Source organism: Gigantopelta aegis, chromosome 9, assembly GCF_016097555.1.
Source record: "Gigantopelta aegis isolate Gae_Host chromosome 9, Gae_host_genome, whole genome shotgun sequence".
Taxonomy (NCBI): Eukaryota; Metazoa; Mollusca; class Gastropoda; order Neomphalida; family Peltospiridae; genus Gigantopelta; species Gigantopelta aegis.
Window position 1 is genome coordinate 24287936 of NC_054707.1, and position 26278 is coordinate 24314213.

At 34.3% G+C, this 26278-nt stretch overlaps 1 protein-coding gene across 2 annotated transcripts; it reads right to left on the reverse strand.

Moving 5' to 3' along the window:
* Nucleotides 1–332: 332 nt before the first annotated feature.
* On the reverse strand, nt 333–25738 carry LOC121381991 (V-type proton ATPase subunit C-like). Of its 2 annotated transcripts, XM_041511444.1 has the most exons (14): nt 25635–25738; nt 23212–23362; nt 22302–22369; nt 21279–21364; nt 19674–19768; nt 17980–18071; nt 16604–16702; nt 15647–15715; nt 13035–13127; nt 11625–11718; nt 9766–9863; nt 8976–9105; nt 4415–4426; nt 333–925 (listed from the first exon to the last, which is right to left on the reverse strand). In XM_041511444.1, the coding sequence occupies exons 2-14, from the start codon at nt 23344–23346 to the stop codon at nt 830–832; spliced, it is 1167 nt and encodes a 388-aa protein (XP_041367378.1). In that variant the 5' UTR covers nt 23347–23362; nt 25635–25738; the 3' UTR covers nt 333–829. The 2 variants fall into 2 exon arrangements, with proteins under 2 accessions (XP_041367378.1, XP_041367379.1); XM_041511445.1 differs by lacking the exon at nt 4415–4426.
* Nucleotides 25739–26278: the final 540 nt, after the last annotated feature.

Sequence of the window (26278 nt, forward strand, 5' to 3'; positions counted from 1 at the left end):
CAGACCCTAGTTTCAACCCGTGAAAATTAACACCAAGTTTATTTAATCTACAAACCTGTAACACATTTGGTTAAAGTTACAATTGAGTGAAACAGGAGTCTGTAATTTTGAAAGTGTGAACTAGCCTCTAAAAATAGACTAAAACTTGACTCCATAACTGTTACTTCTCAGACGCATGTGCATTTTTTAAAATATGATAAAATGCATTTTGTGATATTAAAAACACCAGGAAAACCAAAAACACTTTGAATGTACGGAAATTGATCATCTAAACCATAAAATCCAAGTAAAGTATAATTTCAGTTATCAAAAACGGCTATAATAGTCAAACGTATGCCTCAGTGTTTAAAAACTAGGGTATGTTCCTTTAAAAAACACATTTTTTCTTTTGTTTAGAATGAATGTTTAACGACACTCCAGCATAAAACAAATTAAAACATGGCTTGTTTTCTCTTTTCATAAATACGTAGCCTAACCTCACACAAATGGCATTTGCTATAGGTTGGTAGACGTTTGTTTGAGGTCACGCTAAGTTGAACAGAAATATATCGGCTAAGGTGTGTCAAACTAAGGTAATATTATCTTTTTCAAAAGTAGATAACTATCAATTTAATTTTTAAACCCAAATACATAATTATACATGTATATAATTATATCTACAGCCATCTACAAACAGACAATAACGACTACGTTTTTTGACATTAATCTAATTACATAAGAAGTTCCAGCCACTGACGTATGGTTAAACGTTTAAGTTCGACACACAATGGAGAGAATCTGTGAACTATACAATGACATTATACAAAAGTTCTTGAACACCATGATTCGTCTAATGACTGTCAACTAGATCAAGGTTTATCCGATAGTACACATATGGATAGTAGTCTGTGCTGCCCATGTTCAGGCCAGGAATGTCCACACCAGTCTGGAATAATAAAAATAAAATAAAAAATGTGTAAAAAATATTTATTTCGAATCCAAAAACTGGTTACGTATCTGTAAGATTACAAGTACATGTTTTTCGAACATAAAAAAAAGCTGCTGTTTTCATGGGTATGCAACATACACAATGTATTAAAAGTTCATTTACAAAATGTGATACATTCATTTACGTCATTAAGAGAAAACCATGATTCTGCTGTGACATGATATAACACGTATCACACGAAGCACAGTTTTACGATCCTGTTCAACGGGCATAGATCTCAATGAAAACTCTATTGTTGTATTGCAGAGTTGTACTAACAACAGCATACATGTACCTTCACTGCTAACTCAAAAATCTGGAAAGTAGCATATATTGTATATCACATTTTGGAAAGTAGTGTACACTGTATATCACATTTTGGAAAGTAGTGTACATTGTATATCACATTTTGGAAAGTAGCGTACATTGTATATCACATTTTGGAAATTAGTGTACACTGTATATCACATTTTGGAAATTAACTCTTTATATAGGTTTCTATTTACTTGCCATTTTCATCCAGAACAAAGCCACCATTTACACCAAGTGGCAACTAATTACAATTTTGATATTCTCATGTAAATTATGCAAATATAAAACTTTAATTAAAATAGTTAAGTCAAAACTGTAAGGTGCAGTCACTCATGTGTTAAACAGTGGCTTCCTCAAGAATTCTGGGTAAAATTTGAAAATAAATAGCAAAATCTATGTTGCATAGCCATAAAGTACTGAGGAACATTTTTCAACCTTGAAGATTTAGAGTTAGAACAATCAGGCCTCGTGTTTTAAGGTGGGCAATTGCCCATGCCCACCATAGCCTGCGTAGTAAAGTACGTTTTAGGTGGGCTACATACTGGCCGCCCAGCCCAAAATAATGTTGAAAAATCATCCATCTACAGAAGTACCCTAGTCATACGATTAACATCATGTTGAAGTGCAACGTTTAAGCTCCACGTAAGACACTTGTGAAAATCAATGTTACATGTATATATATATTTTAAAGTTGTCAAGAAGATTGGACACTTTAATAATAAGCTGTCATGACTGTACCTGTCTGATAATTGCTATTCTGTACACATTATATTCATGTTCTCTCAAACATTCTATTTAAACTGCTTGTATTTGTATCCAAAACATAGTCTTGGGAATCGGTTGGAATTTCACCATCGATCATCGGTTATAAACAGTTTGCAATAACCGATCAACTTTCAATTACACAATCGGTTAGAATTATATGAACATAAGAAGGGTTTGAATTATAAGGACCATGCACCTACTGTTGTATTCAACCTACAAATGGCTAATTTTACCTTTAATAACAATTTAATATCATTTTTCTTCCCATACAACTGATTATGGATTTTTATCATCGATTATCACTTATACATGTTGAGTCAAACCAATCAATTTTCGATTATTAGGGCTTCTAGATTATGGTAGCTCCACTCCCATGGCTAGTAATATTCAATGTTGGGCTAGTAAATAATTACTATTACCATGCCCGACGGCTAGTGAAATTTTTTTGGTCAAATGTTGCAGTGGATTTTATAAAAATTCTAGAAGCCCTGATTATAATTGATCATTGTAACATCACTACCAAAACAAATTGTAATAATATCAACGACATCATCAAACACTGTTATTTATAATCATATGCTGATAAAGGTCTTTATACAGGATAAGCCTGTTGACCAATCCCATCTGTTAAAGATTATTAATAAATCAATGTGCTGTAATAGTGATGTAAAACAAAACAAACTCCTGTTAAAGATGAACAGAAATAAATATTTGTTTAAATCACAATGTCGAAACAAACTCCTGTTAAAGATGAACAGAAATAAATATTTGTTTAAATCACAATGTCGAAAATGAAGTATTGGTGATAATATCACATAAACATATTATGTTTAATGCTTAATCTACCCATAACAGGTCCTGTATTATTAAAACTAATTAACCCCCTGTAGGTTTCCATCCTGAACTCACTGATGTAAGTTTTTGTATGGAAGAGAAATTAAGTAAATATTGTATAAGTGTAATTTCAACATGCTGAAAAAGACACAACATGCTGAAAAAGCCACAACAAGCTGAAAAAGACACAACATAAAATATGAAATACCAAATAGTTTTAAAATATAAAAAAAACCCTGATTAAACTTGTATTTAGGGAGGCCACCCAAAATGAGTTGTTCTCATTCAGTTAAAACCAGCCCGCCGTGACTCTAAAAAGCCAATTTAGAGAGGCTGTTTTTAGCCCACCTACATATTTTAAGGCCTTGAAGGCCTGGAATATGTACATATATTATGAGATAACAGTGACATAACACATTTATCCTGTCAGTCATCCTCCAGACATTTCCTAATGAATATTTTCTTACTTGTTAGTAAATCAAACTGTTTGGCTGTAATTTATACATATATAATGGCATGTGGTTCAAGGTGTAACTTTTACTGTTAAAAACCAAAATTCATAAAATAATTTACAAGCTTCAAATCGGAGGCCGGACTCGGGAAAGGCGTGTTCGAAACCCTAGTGGTATATGGACACTTTAAACCAGTTACTAAGCTAAACAAGCTTCAAACTTGAAAATTAATATGACTAGAATAAATACCGGTACAACCTATGAATATTATAATACTGCTGTAATCAATTTTCTTTCTGTTTATATACTCTTTACAGCAATTTCATTGGTTGAATGGGGATTAATATACTTTAATTGCATTCATATTTTGATGAACTCACCTTCCCCCTCCCCTACCACACACATGTACCACAACCTTTGACATAACAGTTACAGAGCAATGGTTAGGATGGTAAAAACACAATGGGTCTGCAAAGAAGATTCAATCCTATGACCCAAGCTCTACCAAACGGGCTAAATTCCACAACTACATAGTAACATAATTAGTATTGTTAGTATTGTGTATTAATTCAACAATGTAGTTTTAAAAAACCTGTTCAAAAGAAATCAGTTTCTCATAACAAATGACATGCTGTATTAAAAAAAAAAATACAGAGCTCACCCCACCGCTAGCCAAATTACCCAATTGCTAATTTTTATACAAAATGGAAACCACATTTAGGAGTTGGCTAATAAAATTTTGCACAAATTAGTCCCTTTTCAATCATACTGAAGAAAATGGTCTTCATTTGTTTTTGGTTTTTTCTAAATGGTTAAAAACTAAATTCTGTCTAGTGTAAGCCCTGAAATAGCAACAACTAATAAATGCATGGTTAGTATAATGTATTAATTGGAAAGCGCAAGTAAAAAGAACTGTAGTAAGAGTAAGAGTAAAAAGAATTGTAGTAAGAATGAAACGAAACCGTAGTAAGAGTGAAAAGAACCAAAGAAAGAGCGAAAAGAACCGAAGGAAGAGTGAAAAAACCTGCTTAGTGCTAATCTCAACAGACAAACATTTCTGACACCAGACACAAATAAAACTCACAAAATGGATCATCTGAATAGAAAACAAAAGGTATGTAGGTATCATGTTGTACTAATTAAATTCAATACAGTATTTCAATGAAAACAATCTACAGCCACCAAACAAGAACCACAATTTTATTTTTTATTTTTTTATTTTTTTTATTTAAATATGTGAAACATTTTGTTAACCCTATGTATGCATCATCATACAAAGTATGTGGTAACCAAACAATTTCTTGGCTAACTCTAGAACCAAAAGGTACGTTTGAAAAATCAAAATTATCAAGGATATACATACAGATATATATGGGACTTACTCCAAGGCAGAACAAAACTGTGTTCAAAAGTAATGACTGCATATATGTAGGTGTTAAAAGTAGTATGGGATGGGGTGGGGTGTGTGACAGGAGGCACTGGCCCCCTCCAACTCCCAACTCTGAAGATAATGCATTATCCCAATTGAAAATTAAATATATACCGTACCCCAACCCCACCCCCCAGTTGTAATTTTCTGATACCTATGGATTAGTAGATTATATATATTAAGCAATATTTTTTTTATAATCCATTATTAGATAACAAAAAACATTAAAATCTGTAGCACCATATCTATCTAGTTCATAAAAATAAACTCAAATGTAAATGCACATTGAGTTTATAGGCCCGGCGCCATTTTCCATTAGCAGATACAGAGCCGTTCCGAGCAATTTTGCTCGGAACGGAATTGTGGTCGAAATAGCGACTGACACCACGCTGACACCACCTTTTCCCACCCTAATCGTGTAGTGTGATCTTTTTCGGGCATATGCAGACTAAGAAATACTTACTTTGAAACGATCTTCACTTTGAATTAAAGGAAAAACGACCGACTGTATGACTTGGGTTTAAAACGCGCGGTGCATTATGGGAGGAAAATGAAACTCGGAACAATCTTGTATGTGGAAAAGGATCGGTGAAGTCATTTCTCGTTCCATAATGAATAAAACAAAAACCATAAAACTAAAAATTAATTAAAGTTAATAAAATAACTTAAAAAGTAAAAATAAATTAAAGTTAATAAAATAAAATAAAAGAACATTTATTAATTAATAGAAATGAAATAAAAATTAATTAAAGTTAATAAAATAAAATAAAATAAATGAGATTAAAGTAAAATAAAATAACATTTATTAATTAATAGAACACACACACACACACACACACACACACACACACATATATATATATATACATACATATATACATATAGATATAGATATATATAATGTTTGGGTTTTTTGTTTTTTTTTAAATTATTATTATTATTTTTTTTTTTAATTTAACTTTGTGTCAGAAAAACACAGACAAGGACATGGCTGAAATTGTCCGAAATGCCAACAATGTCTGTGTTCGTTCCCTGATTTTGGACAAATTTGAAGGAGTTGTTGGTGAGAGTATTCCGGAAACCAATTGTGGTAAATGTACAAAAGAAGATGTTTGCAAATGTTCCAAATGCAGTTGCTGCTGCTGCTGCATTACAAGTTGTGGCTGCCAAGAAAAGGTTCAGTTTGGAATAGAAAAATTTCTTAAGTCGTAGAAATTATTGTTGTGGTTAAAGGCGCAGACCCTGCATTCAATCCGTAAAAATGGACACTAAGTTTGGTTAAGTTACAAACCTGTAAAACATTTGGATAAGTTTATAAGAGTGTGAAACAAGAGTGTGTGAAGTTGAAACGGTGAAATACAGCTAAGATAGACTAAAACTCGACCCCATAACTGTTAATTTTCAGACACACATGCGTGTTTATAATTGTGAAAAATACATTTTGTGGTATTTCTGCGACTTTTAGTTATAGCATGTGCGAACTCCACGAAAGTTGACGTATCTACAAGGCAATTAGTTGTTGAGGATTGCCTCGCAACTCTGTGCCAGTCACTGGAATCGGCATGTTATTAACAAATGTGCATACCATATTGAGTGCAGAACCAGAGTGAACTGTTACGTTTGAATACCTCGAAGTGGGCACCAAATGTCCAAACATGTGACCGATACTACACGCGATTTTATTATGTGCACCAACAATAAGCTGAAGGAATGTTGCCATCATGGTAAGACAGCGCAGCTCGAACCTTTTAATGAGGAATCATTTCTGTTTAAGTTATGTAAAATCCTGAACAAGGCACACATCAAATTTGGTATATCTTGTTCAACTCTCTGGCCTCCTCGTGGCGAGCAAGGGGCAACAGTAACGTTTTTACGTACTGGCAAACAAGAGAGAAATATGTTTCATTGCCACCCCCACCCCCCCCCCACCCCCACCCCCACACACCCACCCCGACGTTTTCAGAAGAAAAACTCAGAAAAAAGACAGGTAAGTAACACTTTAAAACTTAGTACTTGTTTCAGTTATTTTTAGAGAAATTTATGAACTTTGTTTTTCGTTAAGAAAAAAAATGAAATAATAATAATAATTTAAAAAAAAACAAAAAAACAACAACATTATATATATCTATATCTATATGTATATATATATGTGTGTGTGTATGTGTGTGTGTGTTCTATTAATAAATGTTATTTTATTTTACTTTAATCTCATTTATTTTATTTTATTTTATTAACTTTAATTAATTTTTATTTCATTTCTATTAATTAATAAATGTTCTTTTATTTTACTTTATTAACTTTAATTTATTTTATTTTATTTTATTTTATTTTTTTATTTTATTAACTTTAATTAATTTTTATTTCATTTCTATTAATTAATAAATGTTCTTTTATTTTATTTTATTAACTTTAATTTATTTTTACTTTTTAAGTTATTTTATTAACTTTAATTAATTTTTAGTTTTATGGTTTTTGTTTTATTCATTATGGAACGAGAAATGACTTCACCGATCCTTTTCCACATACAAGATTGTTCCGAGTTTCATTTTCCTCCCATAATGCACCGCGCGTTTTAAACCCAAGTCATACAGTCGGTCGTTTTTCCTTTAATTCAAAGTGAAGATCGTTTCAAAGTAAGTATTTCTTAGTGTCCATATGCTCCAAATAGATCACAGTACACGATTTGGGTGGAAAAACGTGATGACAGTCGTTTTTCTTTTAGTTTGACCGCAATTCGGATTGAATTCCGTTCCGAGCAAAATTGCTCGGAAGGGCGCTAATGGCGTTGTTCGTCCCCAGGATTAACCTTTGGTAGTGCTTGCACTTGTAGCCAAAGTTAATCTTGATGAACTACATATCTATCATAAACTGTTTTGTAACCAGTGCATATATTATATACAATATAATTCATTTCCATAGTTCTGTCCTTGCCACTGTAAAAATAAAAATAAATAAAAAGCACAACAGTTGATAAACACTGAAATAAAATCCCCTGATAAAACATTAAATATTCCAAATTATTGTATCTACCGAAAACTGCATGCATAACTTCTAATCCATTTGCAAAAATGATTTCCTTTTGTCCTGTTAATGTAGATTTTTTTATTTATTTGTTACATCAGGGTTTACACTTTACGGTTGCCCGATCGCCCACGGCGAGTCAAAATAGCGTTGGGCAAGTCAAAATCTTATCACCTTATCAAAATGCAAATAACTAATGTTTGTAAGAGATCGGAAAGTTATTTTTTATTTATTGTTTTCAACTGGTTTCCTATTAATCAGCGCAACCAAACCCATATAGGACATAATATAGCGACCACTTCCCCAGTTTTATCGAACAGTCTAAAACTATTCAGAATGCCTCTGCCGGTTTTGATTATGTATTCAGAAAACATTGACCACGTAAATTCAATCGGAACACGTCAGCCATGTCTGTCTTTACTTTCCATTGAGTTACAACTCGTCACATTCCGCTACACTATGTTTTGCAGAAAGATTTTGTTTACGAGCCTGACGGAATATACTGAGTCTACTATATCAAACACCCAATCGTCACTGTGAATGATGTCAACATGGATTACTGTCAGCTTAGTATTTTTTTTAATTCCTCATCATATGGCCATAAAAGCACCTTGTTCACTCCAAGACTGAGCCTTGGTAAAACATTCCAGATGTTCGATTGTGTGGGTCCCATGACAACATAATAATTATAATTTAATTACAACAGTTTGTAATAAAACTAAAACAAGTTCTGTTTCCTTCTTTTATGTTGTTATTATTGTTTGTATGATATGATGTTTTTAAAGTGCAATTTAAGTTAAAAAAAAATTTGAAGGAAATTCGGTCGCAGGCCATTCAAAAGTTTTATGGGTGAGTCAAAGTGTTGGTGTGAGTGGCTCGATTGGCCAGTCAAAAAAAATCCCAAGTGCATACCCTGTTACATATTATTTCTTTTTGAGAGTGTGTAAAGTCTAACATATATTATGCAGGGCTTCTGGCTCAGCAAAAAAACATTTGTAACAAAATATTATTATTACATGAAATTTAAATAAAATTCACCAACTGTTTTTGAAATTCGCAACTGGCGAATTTTGCGAGTGTCAGAGCTAGCCCTGCTAATGTATTCCAGTTCGATGTTTATTATGTGTTATGTTGTAACAGCAATCAAACCAGTATTATTTTACACTCTCTAGTTATGACATACAATCCAACTTACATCGCTCGCCCCAGAAAGAGCTGTGTTATCGAGGTGGGTATACAGCTGATTAAGAACTTCTCGGAGACGTTTTGTTGATCGCTTGGTCGGGTGTAAGAGCATGGCTTGAAAATTTACAGGAAGGCCATACCTGAAATAAATAATAGTTACCATAATAATTACAATCACAACAGGACATTCTGAGAGTACTGCTGAAGCAATAACATATCCCTTACTGGGACCAATAAATTTTCTTATCTCCTAAGTTCAAGGGCCATAACTCTGTGAAAAATAGTTAAATCATCCATGAAAGTTAAACTTGGTCTGTAACAGTACATGATAAAGTTATATACAAAATTTAAACTCCAAAACAAGTCTGGAATTTTTTTTTTCATATCTCCCAAGTCTGGAAAAGAGGGGTAAATTGCCATGAAATTCAAACCTGATCTATAACAGAACAAGACAAAGCTATACACAAAATTCAGCTCAGTATATTAAGCCATTGCAAACAAAAGTCCAGAAAATTAATTTTCAGTTCTCCTAAGTTCAAGGGTCATAACTCTGTCAATAATGGGTAAATTGCCCTTGAAAGTCAAACTTGATTTGTAACAGTACATGATAAAGCTATATACAACACTTCCCATCAATATCTTGAAGCATTGTGAAAAAAAAATCTGTAAAACATGTGGGACTGATGGACAGATAGACAGATACACAGAAGGAAGGAAAAGAAACCGTATAGTCCCCTCTGATGGGACCAGTAGGCTGCTAGGGGACTAATAAGCATAAACTAATAAGAGTTCCATCTCACCGAAGAACAGATTCTACAAAGACTCTAAGAGCCTTGACATGTATCCAAGCTGCAAAACACTCTCCGAAATTCACCTTCAGCCACTTCACAAGAGGACCCTGGGGAAAAACAAAGTCAGTTTAATCAGCTGATAATTTTTAATTAATCTCAAACTAAATGCACCAAACATTCTATAACAAACATCCAAAAATAATAACTTGTGACTAAGTTTTTTTTTCCCCGAACTCAACTACATGTTCAAAATTAAAGTGTTAAATTAATGTTCAATGTGTAACAATCTTGCAACTAAAAAACCAAAGCTTAACTACTTTTATGAGTTATATGTAGGTTAATGGTTAATTTTTTTAATTTACTGGTTCATAACTAATTTTAATTCAAATGAACAATTTCTATCCTACTGGAAATTAGAAATTAGGCAAGGCATGGTAGACCAAACACTTTTGGGGCATTTTTACCATTTTCTGGGCACTTGTTTTTCATTAAAAATACACAAAAATTAATTGAAATAAACATTAATGTAATTTATGTGCTTGCTTTAATACATGAATGGCAAAAGATGTAAAAGGCATATTTTATTAATTAATAACATCTCTTTGGGTGTTTTATAATGGCAATTTTAGAATTAATTATTGCAAAAAGGCTTGTTTAATCTCAGGGCAGCATGGCGCTGATTAAGGCAAGATGGTGCTAGACTATTGAGGCATGGTGCTGCACCATGCTAAAACAAGCTAGGGAAAACACCACCTGATGCACCAATACATATTTACATCAAAATAAAAAATATACTTTTAATAATTAATTTTTTAAGAATCTTTTGCTTTCCATCTTAAAGCATTGTACATGTACCACTATTCAGACTAAGAAATTAGTGTCATCTATGTCAACATTAGGATGGCCAATATTACTTTTTTTTAAATGATTAAGTTTAAATTTAAATAAAATAGTGAGAGTTAAGTGAAAGTACAAGTTGTATATAACTGCTTCTGTTTCTAGCATTTGTTAACTCAAAATAAAAAGTCAACCCCTGCAAATGCCCATGGCAATAGGCAATATTATGGAGTTTTTAATTCTAAACGACGCTTTTTTGCCTTGGACTATATTCGGGGTTTTTTTCTGAAGGGAGTTTTTTTTGCTGTGGACATTTTTTAATTGCAGGGATTGAAAGTTAAAGTTTGTTTTGTTTAACAACACCACTAGAGCACAATGACTTATTAATCATTGGCTATTAGAAGTCAAACATTTGGTAATTTTGACATATAGTCTTAGACAAAAAACCCGCTATATTTTTCTATTAGCAGCAAGGGATCTTTTAAATGCACCATCCCACAGACAAGATAGCACATACCACAGCCTTTGATATACCAGTCATGGTGCACTGTCTGGGGCAGGATTTAGCTCAGTCGGTTGAGCACTCGCCTGTGGTGCTTGTGTCACTGGATCGAACCACCTTGGGGGATCTGTTCAATCTTTTTTTCTCATTCCAAGCAGTGCACCACAAAATGGTCAAATGCCATGGTATGTGCTTTCCTGTCTGTGGGAAGGTGCATCTAAAAGATCACTTGCTGCATTTGGAAAAATGTAGTGGGTTTCCTCTGTTGACTACAAATCAGAATTACCAAATGTTTGACATCCAATAGCAGATGTTTAATTAATCAATGTCTGTGTGCATTGTCTGGAATGAGAAATAGAACAATGGGCCCATCAAAAGGGGTCGATCCTAGAACGACTGCACATAACATGACTGTTTTACCACTGGGCTACATCCCGACAACTCCACAAAATGAATTTAAAGACTCGGCTACATTCAATTGGAACATTTCCATGAGAAATACATTATGTGCATATTTAAGATGTCTTACAAACTGTTTCTTCTTGTCCGCCTCCAGCTTGCTGATTTCTGTCAGCCCGGCCATAATCTCCTCCTCACTGTACTGGAAATCACGAACTATAAACCTGCAAGAGGAAACAAGGAAATGAGTTAGCTCCCCTTTGTGTTTTCACAATACCAATGAAAAACATTTTACATCCTATTATGTCTTGCATTAGACAGAACTGACATTAGGCGAGTCAAACATGTATGAGCAAAGCACACTGAGCACACTGAGCACATGAACATATGCTCTTTCCTTTGTCCTGAGCTCACCTGACTTTTGTCTTTCGTTTCATAGAACTGGTCAACACACTTCAAAAATTAATGATTTTACCAACAAAGGAAGGAAGGAAATGGTTTATTTAACGACGCACTCAACTCATTTTATTTACGGGTATGGTGTTGGACATATGGTATTGAGGGAGGAAACCCGATGTCGCAACTTAATGGTCTACTTGTTTCGATTAGCAGCAAGGGATCTTTTATATGCACCATTCCATAGACAGGATAGCACATACCACGGCCTTTGATGTACCAGTTGTGGTGCATTGGCTGGAGAGAGAAATAGCGCCAATGGGCCCACTGACGGGAATCGATCCGAAACCGACTGCGCATCAAGCGAGCGCTTTACCGCTGGGCTACGTTACCAATAAAGAAGGAAGGAAATGTTTTATTTGACGACGCACTCAACAAATTTCATTTACGGTTATATCGGCGTGGACATATGGTTAAGGACCACACAGATATTGAGAGAGGAAACCCGTTGCCACCACTTCATGGGCTACTCTTTTCGATTAGCAGCAAGGGATCTTTTATATGCACCATCCCAGACAGGATAGCACATGCCACAACCAATAAAGAAGTCCTTAAAGCAGCTGTTTGTGTAAACAAAATATGATGCTACATGTACATTTCCTGTCATTTCAACAAAATGATTTGTTTTTAAGGTGAAAATGTCATCAATTCCTTTTTCAAAATACAGAACGATACATGTGCCTCACTTCCAAGGGTACATAAATTTAAAAAACTACTGCCACAATTTTTTTTTGCAGAAACAATAATACAAGAATCAACTACCAAGGCTGAAACAAAAGCACTATAGCTATTAGTCAGTAGGTATCTTTTGAGCATAAGCATAACAGGCAACCTACATGTAATCAGTGGTTTCTTCTGAACACAACTGCACAGTGATGACAAGACCATCACATCGGTTGGTGTAAGCTGCTGAATATTTTTAAACAACCATGGACTGGACTATTGAGTCGGTGTTAATCGATAGGTAGGTGTGCACTGTGCATTAATCAGAAACAAACAGAAACATTGTTTTCACTGTCTCTCTACGTATATGGTCTCGCCGAAAAAGGTTGCTAATGGCTGGACTGACTAATAAAATACCCACTTGTTTTCTCGGCAGTGATGCTTGAATTCTTCGACCACTTTCTTGAAGAGTGTAACTGTAACCAGAGCATATTCGTTGTCCTCTTTTACCAACCTAAAAAATAAACCACAAAATTAATGGGTTTACAGTGAAAGCTGTCTAAAACGGACCACGAAAAACAGGAATCCTTTCAAAACCTTTCATGGTGCCATATTTTCTAAATTCTAAAATGCAACCCTCAAAACACCGGATCCTGTTTGAATCAGATAAATACTAGGTCCTAAGCATGATCCAGTTTAAACAGATTTTGCTGTATCAGGGCTTCTAGATTATGGTAGCCCCACTCCCATGGCTAGTGATATTCAATGTTGGGCTAGTAAATAACTACTATTGTCATGCCCAATGGCTAGTGAAAAACAAGTTGTCAAATGCTGCATGTAAATATGTATAACCTGCACCCACCCCTCTCCCTAATCTTAGTGTTTTTAATCTCTATCTCCCTCTTTGGGTAACATATCCATTACTACTATTAGTGAAATTGTATTAAGTAAAGTAGGGCTAGTGGATTTTTAATCATGGCTAGTGGATTTTTAATCATGGCTAGTGGATTTTGTACAAACTCTAAAAGCCCTGTTTTACAAAACATAAATGACAAATGAAAGTAACTAAAATAGTCTTTTCTTTCACCAGCCATATATAAACAAATGTACATATATTTTCAAGTCTTTCTTTCATCCACCTTAAATATAAAGCACAAAAGACTACTTGGAAAATTATCTAGCAGAAGGTCTAAACCCATAGTAGATGTGACCATCCAAACCCTAATGCACTTGTAATACTTTTCATGCTTTCACAAAACTATTTTAAATAATAATTTGGTATATAATATGTAAATTTTTTTTTTTTTCAATATCAGTGTTCTCGCTGCTCCATTTAAGCGGGGCGCCCCGCCCCGCTATTCCATTTTGCCGCCCTCCTTTCACATTCCCCGCCCTCCTTTATTTTCCAGCACCTATCTCCGCTATTTCCAAAAGCACTTTTTTTCCACACAAAACACAACGATCAGTCTGCACACTGAACATCAAAGGAAACAAGCCGCGTTGTGTAGGAAACAAGCCGCGTTGTGTAGGAAAAAGCAATTGACGAAACATTTACCGTACGTAATTTAATTTTTTTTTTCTCCATTGTATGTTTTGATAGACACAATAAGTTATATTTTATGTAACAATGAAAACATTTAATTTTTACGAATTCGGCAATCTCCGATTGAAAAAAACCCCTCTTATTTGGTGCCAAATTTGTCACGTGACCAGAACGGTCATTCTGTCTTGTTTCTACTAACTATCGTTTGATATTTTGTCCTCTGTTGCAGATATAATTGGTTGAAACTGATGATTTTTACTTTCTGTTATTCTGTTTATTAAGCAGATCTTTATAAAATATTGTAAATTTTTGATTTTGAGGGGATATGAACGATTATAAAAACAACGGAAGTGGTAGTGTTTATCATTAAAATAATTTATCTTGAGTGCCAAATAATGGATACACTGCCTTTACAAAAACGAAACTACTTTTTATCAGCTGGCGATATTTTATCACAGCGATCGATTCATTCAATGAAGATGTAAATAACAAAAATGTATCTGACATTAGGATTGATTGATTGATTTCAACTTATTTTCGTGCTTATATCCAATTAAGGTTCAAGCACGCTGTCCTGGGCACACACCTCAGCTATCTGGGCTGCCTGTCCAGGACAGTGGGTTAGTTGTTAGTTTGTTAGTGGTTAGTGAGAGAGAAGAGGGTGTAGTGGCCTTACACCTACCCATTGAGCCCTTAAGAACTCGCTCTGGGTTGGAGCCGGTACCGAGCTGCGAACCCTGTACCTACCAGCCTGTAGTCCGATGGCTTAACCACTACGCCACCGAGGCCGGTTTAGGAGATCACTTTACAAACATATTTATTGTTTTTCGTTATCTTGGAATCTTTATTAAAAATTGAATGTCAGACCGACATAAATAATCATTGCACTTTTTTGTAGGCAAAATAAGGAGTACTCAAAGTCTACCAACACAAACAATATGATAACCAAACTACCCACCCCCCCCCCCCCCCCCTTTTTTTTTTCTCTACATTTATTGTTTTTTTTGAAGGGTGTGGTCGACCGCCGCCCATCCTTTAATTTTCACCCAGCGAGAACACTGAATATATAAATGAACAGTATGCAAAACATAGACGGAAACCCCAACAACAGTTGAGTTATTTCCCTTTCTCATTTATTAACTAAAAGGTAGCAGTGATATAAAGAATGAAACAATGCAATTACTTGTAGTAGAGATGCAACTGAAGTAAAAATCCTCACAACAGGACATAGGTTCTGAGTAAGATTTAAAGTAAAGTTTGTTTTGTTTATTGACACCATTAGAGCACATTGATTTATTAATCATCGGCTACTGGAGGTCAAACATTTGGTCATTTCGATATATGGTCTTAGAGAGGAAACCCGCTACATTTTTCCCATCAGTAGCAAGGGATCTTTAATATGCACCATCCCACAGACAGGATAGCACATATCACAGCCTTTGATATACTAGTAGTGGCTAGTTAAATTTACATTGGGCCTATCTACTTACTTGGATGATCGAGGAACCACCATGTCCGTCAACTTCTCGTACTTAAGCTGCCAGTCGTTGACAATTGGCCTGTGTGTTTAAATAAAACCACAATCAAATGTGTTCATGCAACATCCTACTACAACAGGTCACCCTAGCATTCTCAGAAATCATTTAATACACTGTATTACAGAACAAAACTGATCTATCTGTATACAGGGACGGATTATGGGGGCTTTCCCAGTTGTATGGAAACCCCCCCACCAGCTAAAAAAAAAAAACACCTCACCACGTAGATCAAAATTGATGTCCAAGTAAAATTTATAATTTCAAATTATAAACATTTACATATTGTTTCGGACCCCCCCCCCCCCCCCCCACCTTACCTAAAGCATAATCCGCCCCTGGAATCTATACTGACGTTCAAAAGAAACTATTACCAAGACTCTTGAGACTAAAACCAAAACATGCTGCATATTCAAAAGATATGTATTCATGAGAGTAATGTTTTTGCATATTGTGAACAAAATTGCATTCAATAAAAGCAGAAAGAATTAACCACAATTTCATATCCATTATCCAAATTATAAAGGAATTCAAACTGAAAAATGTTTGTAAAGTTTCTTTTGGACGTCATTATATTAAAATTTTTTTTTTAAATTATTAACTGCATAAATATTAGGTGGATTTTCTTATATTTGTAAGTCACACAGACTTCATTGCTGTTCATTTTCTATGAATAAACTGACAGTGAAAAAAACACAGCATCATAACATTTTTTAAATTTATTTCCTTCCTATTATTCCATCTTGTTATTGTATTGATATTATCTCCAAATTAGACTAAAATTAAGTAGATGTGACTAAAATGCATGCAAATGTCCCAAATGATTTACTTTAACAGTTTAATCTGTTACCTAAATCTTACTTTTTGCCATTATAGTGATTGCAGAATCAAAACTGAAATCGTAGTACTTACTTTGGAATGGCTATAATCAGAGTGGTAAGGTACTCCGAATCCAGGACAAAATCGTCTTTCTTCACAATGTCCCCCAGGTTCCTAGTGAGCAGGCTGCCACTAAAATAAAACAGAATGCTAAATTAACAACAGATCGGTTAACATTTATACAAGATATCACATATCATTTGACAGAACATCAATGTCTTTTAGTTACTAAGAGCTGTTCTGTTATCGACCATATAATTCCATTTTATAATTATTGTTTTGTAATAGGCGTCTGGACTGGTTAAAATGCTGGCTGGCTAATTTTAACATGCTCATATACCACGAAGGTTTCGAGCATGTCTATCTCGAGTCCTGTCTCTGGTTAAAATGCTAGCACGTGATCTAAAAAAACCAACGTTCATTCTTCCATGAACGTGAAAAATTAACTTTTTCGGTAAACAAATAAAAACAGAATGTTATTACCGAAACTACTTACATCAACAACGGAATCCCTGAGGATTCCATCATTTCTATTTTTATCCCAAGATCGTCTACACTGTGAGTGAAAGTGATAAACTGACACACGACAATCACAATGTCGGATGACAGACACAAACATTTTGGTGGAGACTTTAGAAGTTATAGCAGAGAATGCTCAACAAATCAAAAGAGAGACTTGAGCGACACCATTCATACAGTGTGTAAAACGGTTTTGGTGTTTATCATCGTATGAACATCAAAAATATAACGTCCAATTCTTAAATAGAGTGGGGTGAGGGATTTTTTCACATATAGAACAATACAGCAAACCCTCAAGGCATAAAATAATTTTGGACCATGTCACATGTTCCCCAAATGTGATTAATTTTGAAGATAAGAAATTAGCTGGCTATATTAGAAATCATTGAAAATAATCTTGCACATTTTGTTTGGCCAGACAAAACTTTAATCTGGGATAATAAGAATGAAAGACATTAGCCAAATAATACTATACAAAAGAGATACACGAAACAACATAATATCATAGAGACAAGCTAATTAATTGTCTTAAAGTATTGCTCCTGTTCTGCAACAAACTCCCCAAAATGCATATATTAAGACCATTTTTCCATTAGGGACATCCATTAATGCATAACTTTAGCAGAGTAACTCATTACGTAACTTATAAACTTCACTGTATGCATGAACAGCCATTATCAGGGCTAGCTCTGCCCACTCGCCAAATTCGCCACTTGTCAATTTTAAAAACTGTTGGCGAATTTTATTTTATTTTAGAGAAAATAAATGTGTGTAATAATTAATATTCTGTTGGTAAATAGCTATGTTTTGCATTTTGGAGATAATTTGGTGAATTTTTATGATCTTCCAGAGATAAAATGTAAAAGAAGCTAAATCATTTAAATACATACGTGGCTTTTCTTTCTAAACTTTGCAAATTTCCTTTTAAACTGTTGAATGCATTAGACTTAGTTTTCAGGTCTGATTCAATCTGGTTGACTTGCTGAAAGAGAACAATACAGATATGTGGGCATATTGAGTTTGTTTGCAAAACAAGCATATTTCAAAATACAGCTATCCAGATCTGATTCAATATTGTTTACTTGAATAAACACAATACAGATGTATTATGTTATGGTCTATTGGAAAACCAGGCCAAAGTCGACAAAAGGAATTCACACATAATGTCATTTTAAGTCCATTATTGAAAATTATGTAAATCATACTAAACAATATCTTGACTTTCTACTTGTGAAAGATGTGTTATGGATGTTCTGAAAGACATACCACAAGTTTGTTTGTGCCGGTAGTCTTAACACAAATTAGTATTCCCAATACTGCCAAGACAAGGAAGGAAATGTTTTATTTAACGACGCACTCAACACATTTTATTTACGGTTATCTTGCATCAGACATATGGTTAACAACCACAGAAACTGAAAGAGGAAACCCGCTGTGGCCACTTCATGGGCTACTCTTTTCAATTAGCAGCAAGGGATCTTTTATATGCACCATCCCACAGACAGGATAGTACATACCATGGCCTTTGTTACACTAGTTGTGGAGCACTGGGTGGAACGAGAACGGGGATCGATGTTAGACCGACCGCATCCCGCCCACTACTAAGACAAAGGCAGAAACACTATTATTTCTTTTATTATTAAACTTTAAAGACACCAAAATCCTTTAGTCTGAACAGTTACATGATATATGTGTAAAATATTTTATTTTAATTTGAATATTTTTTTTAGTTTGTACTTAACCTAATGACTACTGCAGGCGAGATATCTCGCCCGACGTCACGTCAGTCGATATACTGTGCACTGTATACAGTGCATTCCCCAATTCATATTTCCCGCCGTTTTGCACACGACACTCACCGGAAACGGAAATATAATTAAAGAAAAAAGATTTTTTTTCAAAATGGTGATTTTTGTTTTGATTTTTTCAATTGAAAATACCTTGAAATTTTGAGTTCAAAAAGTGGTTTTCGGCAAGTATTTTCGCTTGACAACAATGGCGGCACGTCGCGGTAATTTTCAGGGATCGATAGCTGATTGTAACAGCTAATTTGATAATAAATTTGATCGTTTTACCAACAACGAAAATTACCAAATATTGCAATATGAATCGTAGTTCGGGTTTAAAAAAAATTCTGATCAGAAAACCACTGTTATCGGGAATAATGGACATAAATACTGGACAGCTGGCCACAAATGCCCCTAAGTAAACACAACTTTTTAGATTTTTTGCCTAATTTTAATCACCATTAGCTGATCTAAAATAATAAAAATTACGAAAAAAGACACGAAAATAATACTTACTGATTCATATATGAACTTTATTTCATGTATTTATGAAACATTTAAGTGAATATATGTGAGTAAAAATTATAAACTTGTACCCACTCAACGTGGTTTTTGTTAAAAAATTAATCCAGTAGTCTAAAGGTTAAAGTCAATTTAGAATGAATGTTGACCGACTACACTGAATGTAAATGAGTAAAACAAACAACAAGTTATGTATGATACGCATGCTAACATTGTTTGGAAATGCATACACGGCAATGGATATTGAATAACGACTGCTAATAACGGCTGCTTACCTTATGAATGATGTCGGCAATAATTGTCAGTGACTGCTTGATTGGGTATTTGGCAAGATCCCACTGAAATCTCTGAACATAATTGATGGGTGGTGCTAAAATAAAATAATAAAGCCTTCCACACATCAGTCTAAGAAAATGCAGTCTAGATAATGTTTATTATTGAACAGATATAAAAACAACACCCCAAAACACTATGGGCCAATTTCATGTCTGGGTCTCGTAACACTGGGTTATATCAAAACCTAGGTTTAACACTGGTTTACGTAACTCTGAAAAACTTGACCAAGACCTACACCTGTGGTGCATTTTGCATGTGTGTGTTTTACCCGTGTTTGCAAAACCATGCTTTTTGCATGGGTTATCCGCAGATCTGGAAAGGGACGTAAGCGAGGGATAGCTTATACTTTCTCAGTGAGAAATATTCTGCAGTGGTGTAACATACAATATTATTGGACGATTTGACACTTACAAACCAATGACTTTGTCGGTACTAAATGTAATATCATCACGACTTGGCAAATACACATAATGACGTCATGTAGTTTAAAGAGTTGGCACTCACAAATTTATAACAAAATGTAATTTTAATGCAATTCATTATATATATTTTTTAGCAGAATTAAGAGAACTTTTGTTTTTGAAAATTATCTGTGAATGTCAGGTCAGGTCAGGTCAGGTCAGGTCAGGTCAGGTCAGGTCAGAGAGTTTAACGTGCACATTCAGAGCAAGCTGATGTAGCACATGCAGATGCATATGCTTCTAAAATAAAAGGCGTTTCGTAATAAATAGAATAACAAACTCGGTAGCAGTTATTATAAAATTATCAAACCCTGTCTCGCCACCCTTTATTCGCTACTGTAGTGGGTTCAAAATTGTCTCTAAAAATACATTCACATTTCATGGCTCTGCGATACTGACGTAAAACATGATTTTGTTGCCAAAATTATCCATTAAGAAAAGTTAATTTGAGCAAACCCAGCGAAAAACCACCTCCATGGCAGGTTTAAACAAGCAATACAATTGTAACCCAGTGTTAAACTAGGGTTATTGAAAAACAGAGATGTGAAATGCACAGTAAACAAGACCCAGGGTTTATTTAACCTAGGGTTAACCCATATGTTTCCAAAACCCACCGATAACCCAGACATATGAAATCGGCCCTATGTAGCTATATCTCTGACATGGCTTTATTACTATAGCACTGTATACAGTAAAAGTAATGTATTTTCACTTGTTCAAAGGTTAACACAACCAACTGTTAAAAGAATATTTCAAAAACAAAATTTAAATACAGAGTAGTAATGAACAAATACATAAAAAATGAACTTGGATCTAAGGGATCAAAAAGATGTACTCAAAAACCAATACAACATTTTTATGTCTACAGTTATCCAAAATGTAATATTTATTGTATGCTATGAATTAATTTGTAATGAATTAAATGTTTGGGGGATCTGCTATATCATAGGCATAAATTATCAATGTGATTAGTTCACTGCTGTCTAAGCAGCAAAATGAAAGCAGATATTGGGTTCAATCTGTGTAACAGTTCCATTCCATACTGTAAACAAAACGAAGGAGTAGAATACCCGGTTTATTTACCATCATTTACTTTGAGGTTTTCCCGCAGCTTGTCTCGGACATCTTCCAGCACTTCTCCCAGGTACTGAGCTATCTTTCTGGTGACACTGAAAAATACACACAGTGCAACAATTAGAGAATACTCAACTATATATGAGGTAATAATGTTTATCTGGCACAAGTGAACGTTACAAGCTTTGACAACATCAATTCGCAATTGCAAAATAAATAGTATTACTGAGTAGCAAGTTCTATTTATTTAGTACTTATTCTCATTCTAATATCACTTCATAGAACATTTTCAAACAGTATTGTAAGTGTGTCAAGCTGAGAACATGAGAGGTTGAAACGGTATCGCTCATGACTACAATACATGACACACAAACCTCCGGAATTGATTTATATGGGTCAAAAACACAAGATCAGTACTGCCACACCAATAAATATGGTGGTGTTATGTCAAATGCTGGATTTGACAGGCCATGAATATAACGACACCAGCATCACAATAACATATGAAAATTAGTTTCTGGCTTTCTTCAATATTGTGACAATGACATCATAAAATTAGGTTATTAAAAAAAGTGATTTTTCTGTAATGAAATATTTCCGCACATCTCTTTTCCCATACGGGTAATACTTAAATTTTGCACAATATACAATTAGATGTTTACTGGCTACCAAAAAGCATGCCATAGTTTACTGCTCTAAGAAAGTAAATGTCCGATATCTCATACAATTCAATACAACAGAAATCACAAATAGAGCATAAGATTTCCCCACCTTTATTGTATAGAAATGTTTGTATATCAGCTACTAGCAACACTGATTAAGAAAGATATTCAACTGAACATTATCTGCTTTGTTGATTCAGAATGACACAAAAAGATGTAATATAACAAGGTGGCGAAAAAGGACTGCTGCTTATCAAAATTCAAGATCATGAGATAGACTAGCCCAACATCAAATCTAGATAAACACATGTAAAACTAATATATGTATGTCAGATAATAAAAGTATATTGTATTTCCAAAGAAAACCAACCTTTCACAATAAATATCAAGTTTTCCAAGTTCATCTGAAAGTCCAACCAAAATATCAAGGGTTCCAACCTATAAAGAATGAAAGCTAATAGCCATAATTGTTGTATTACTATTCGTAAAAAAAAAATTAATATTACTATAATGCCAATGAAATGAAATGATAAAATTACAAAATGTCATATTTCAATTGGTCTATATTTAACACACTTATCTCCCTTTATATACAGTAATGATATGGAACATAGTTTACATGACACTGGTACTTTTCATACCTGAACTAAAGTTTTAAAAAAACTAACATTTTTGATAACAACATAATTTTTCTATACTTATATCCTATATAATAAATAGTCCAAGCCCATTATCCTGGGCATGTAACTCAGCAGTTTTTGCCTGTTGTAGTATCCTCGCTCTCACTATACAAGAATTAATACGGACACTTGTTTCGTAAAATTAGTATTTATAATATATTGCCGGATAGACATAGCTTGGTCAATGATTTGAGTACTAGTTAATGTTACTTCCTTGGAAATATGGAAGGAAGGAAGGAAATGTTTTAGTTAACGACACACTCAACACATTTTATTTACGGTTATATGGCGTCGGACATTTGGTTAAGGACCACACAGGTATTGAGAGAGGAAACCCGCTGTCGCCACTTCATGGGCTACTCTTTTGATTAGCAGCAAGGGATCTTTCATATGCACCATCCCACAGACAGGATAATACATACCACGGCCTTTGTTACACCAGTTGTGAAGCACTGGCTGGAACGAGAAATAGCCCAATGGGTCCACTGACGGGGATTCATCCTAGACCGACCGCACATCAAGCAAACGCTTTACCACTGGACTATGTCCCGCCCTTGGAAATATGGAAGATACAAAAAAACTGTAGTCAAGCTAAGAAACCTTGAGGTCGGGTATGGGGAACTTGTAGGCGTTGCAGAGCCTCTCGGGCGTCGATGTGGCAATGTTTAGGCGATCCCAGGTCTGCTGAACAGTCTTGTCACCTGGGGCAGAGATCAGCCAAAATTCACTTGACATCTCGGAAAGCACAGATCTGAAAATAAAAACACTTTGCGGTAATATAATATATGAACATATACGTGCATTTACATTTTACAAACATGAAATGGCATGTGTGATACGTGTAACATAATATATCTCTCTCTCTTTCTTTCTTTCTCTCTCTCGTTGGGAATTGTTGGACATATAATTTCCGTGGAAAGACCGACACATTTTCCAGGGCTCACACTGGAACGAATTTTGTTTTAACCCATTTTATTAGCCAAACACTAAATGTTGTAGCCACTTTGCATACAAATTAGCATTTGGCTTATTTAGCAATGGACAGAGTGAACCCTGGTTTTTATTACTTCAAAGACTTTACAAAGTTAGAATAATAAGCTACAGGTCTTTGCTTTCATACAAGTTGAACACATGCTGTTAAAATTGATAACTGTGATCATTAAAATAAGCAAACCTCGTTACGTTGTATTCAGAATAATACTGTTTCTTGTTACCAGTCACAAGATCGCTAATTTAGCGAGCCCTGCTATACCAAATTATTCTGCCATTCTAGATCACGTAACAAAAACATGTGACAGGACATTGAGCTGAATATATTTAGTCTACTGTCCATGTAAATATATATATCCTCGAGTAACCACAAACTGACCTATTAACAGAAAATGGTTTCTGTACATGCGCACTGTAATGTACGATCGATTTCATGAAATAATGTTTAACCTTGTTCACTTTATTGTCAAAATCAACCAACAAATGTTAATGTCCATGCCACATTCTTCAGCTACTCCCGTAAAACAGGATATTGTTTTTCAAGAGTGACGCGTGTCACGTGTTGTCACCAAAACTCTTATGCATGTAATGAATCTGTGAAGCAGACAAGATTTTGACAATGACAGCGGTGTGAAACTTGTTTATTTAATATTACACACAATTTAATATAGTGCGCACAGTGCAAAATAGCGGTCATGTATACATTTCCCTATGTATAAAAATATTTTGAATATCTACTTGTCTTTTCTTCATTTGTGCACTTTGTTTTGGGGAATATATATATATTACATATATTCATAATATTGTAAAAAATAACCAATTATCTGTTGATAGCTAATGTTTATAAACTTCCTTTTTATACTGATAATGCGCAAAACATTGAATTTTACATTAAGGTGCTGGAAAATGGTTACATGTGGATAAATTAATTTTTGTCATAAACATGATTAATCTTAATATTGCAAAATGATAAATTTGGCATTGATAGCATTTAAATATTAACTTCTCTCAACAAATTGCTGGATTAAAAAGTTGTTTCGGGGTGAGGGATGGACAGTTCAAACTTACGTCCTTTAGGCTTTTACTGTTTTGGAGCCACCTCAGACCATTTGTTTTAAGGGGGTGGGGTGTCTTTAATTTATAATTTACTTTTTAGTCTGCCACATATTCATCAATCTAATTAAAATTAGCTCCACTATTACATCTAACACCAGCCAGTTAGAGCTCATGTCCACCAATCAAAACCTTACTTGCAGAATCCTGCCAGTGATTTAAAAATAATTTGAAAACATTCCGAATTATCCTGAGGGTATACGACATGTTTCGTGTGAATTACGAATGCCTTAAAATATGTTTTATTTTATAAAATAAATAATTTGTAATGTAAAACTGAAGACTGATTTAGTTGGGGGTTGTTTATAAATAAATAAATAATTTTTAATGTAAAATTGAAAAATGATAACCCATCCCGTACGCATTGGTATGGTTCGCTGTACTGCGGCCACTAAAATAGACTCAACCGATATTTTTAGAATTTGTATGCTCCCAAATAACGTTATAAAAGGCGAAGTGTGATTGGTCAATATTTAAATTATTATTTACAGATGAACTGTTACCTGGACATTGGGGACTACGCAGTGTTGTTAGTTTTAAATCACTGGCAGGATTCTGCAAGTAAGGTTTTGATTGATGGACATGAGCTCCAACTGGCTGGTGTTAGATCCACATGTAATAGTGGAGCTAATTTTAATTAGATTGCATATTCATATTATTTAGATTAATATGATTATGTAGTAACTTTTTTTTTAATTGGATTGTACTCGTCACAGTAGTTTAACCATTTACACAACAAAATCTGAATAAACTTCAAAAACATATTTTAATATTTCTACACTCGTGTTAAATACGTCAGACACCAAAAACCGTTGCGAATATACGGCGAGTTTGAGACCAACTAGTACGAGTAAGTAGCAGCATATCAAACGCAAATGTTAGATCTATCGTTAGACAGTTCCTTGTGCCTTATTCCCTACCTTTCTTTCAGGTGTTAACAAACATATATTCACACTAGCAGATGATGTCTTAGATGTCTATTCTCGCTTCATACGGAAGCTAAGATCGCCATATTTTGTTCACGTGATACATCTACATATATACATTCGGGATCTTTCGCCGAACTTCGGAATACTTCGCTACACATGTCTTCCGAATATGTCCGAAAGCTAGCGGGATCTACCGAAACATGCGATTTCATCTTCCGATGATGATGATGATAACTAATAAAAAGAATTGACTGCTCGGCCGAATATTTATATAATTCTTTCTCTTATTTATTTTTGGACGTCCTTCTAAAATGCTCCAAATTATATAAATATTCGGCCGAGCAGTCAATTCTTTTTATTTTTGGCTTTTAACTTTTTATATAATTTTTTTTTAAATTCTATTAACATTTTTTTTAATAATTGCTATTTTCAAAATTCTGCCCATTTTCAACTCTCTCCCCCCCCCCCCCCACACACACACCACACCCCACAGATCAGAGTGCACTCCATAAACATTCAACATCAACCAAAAGACTGGTGCGTACCCCAAAAAATATTCAACATCTACAATGAAATGATGGGCGCGTACGTCAAAAACATTCAACATCAACAATCAAAGGAAAGGTGTGCACCCC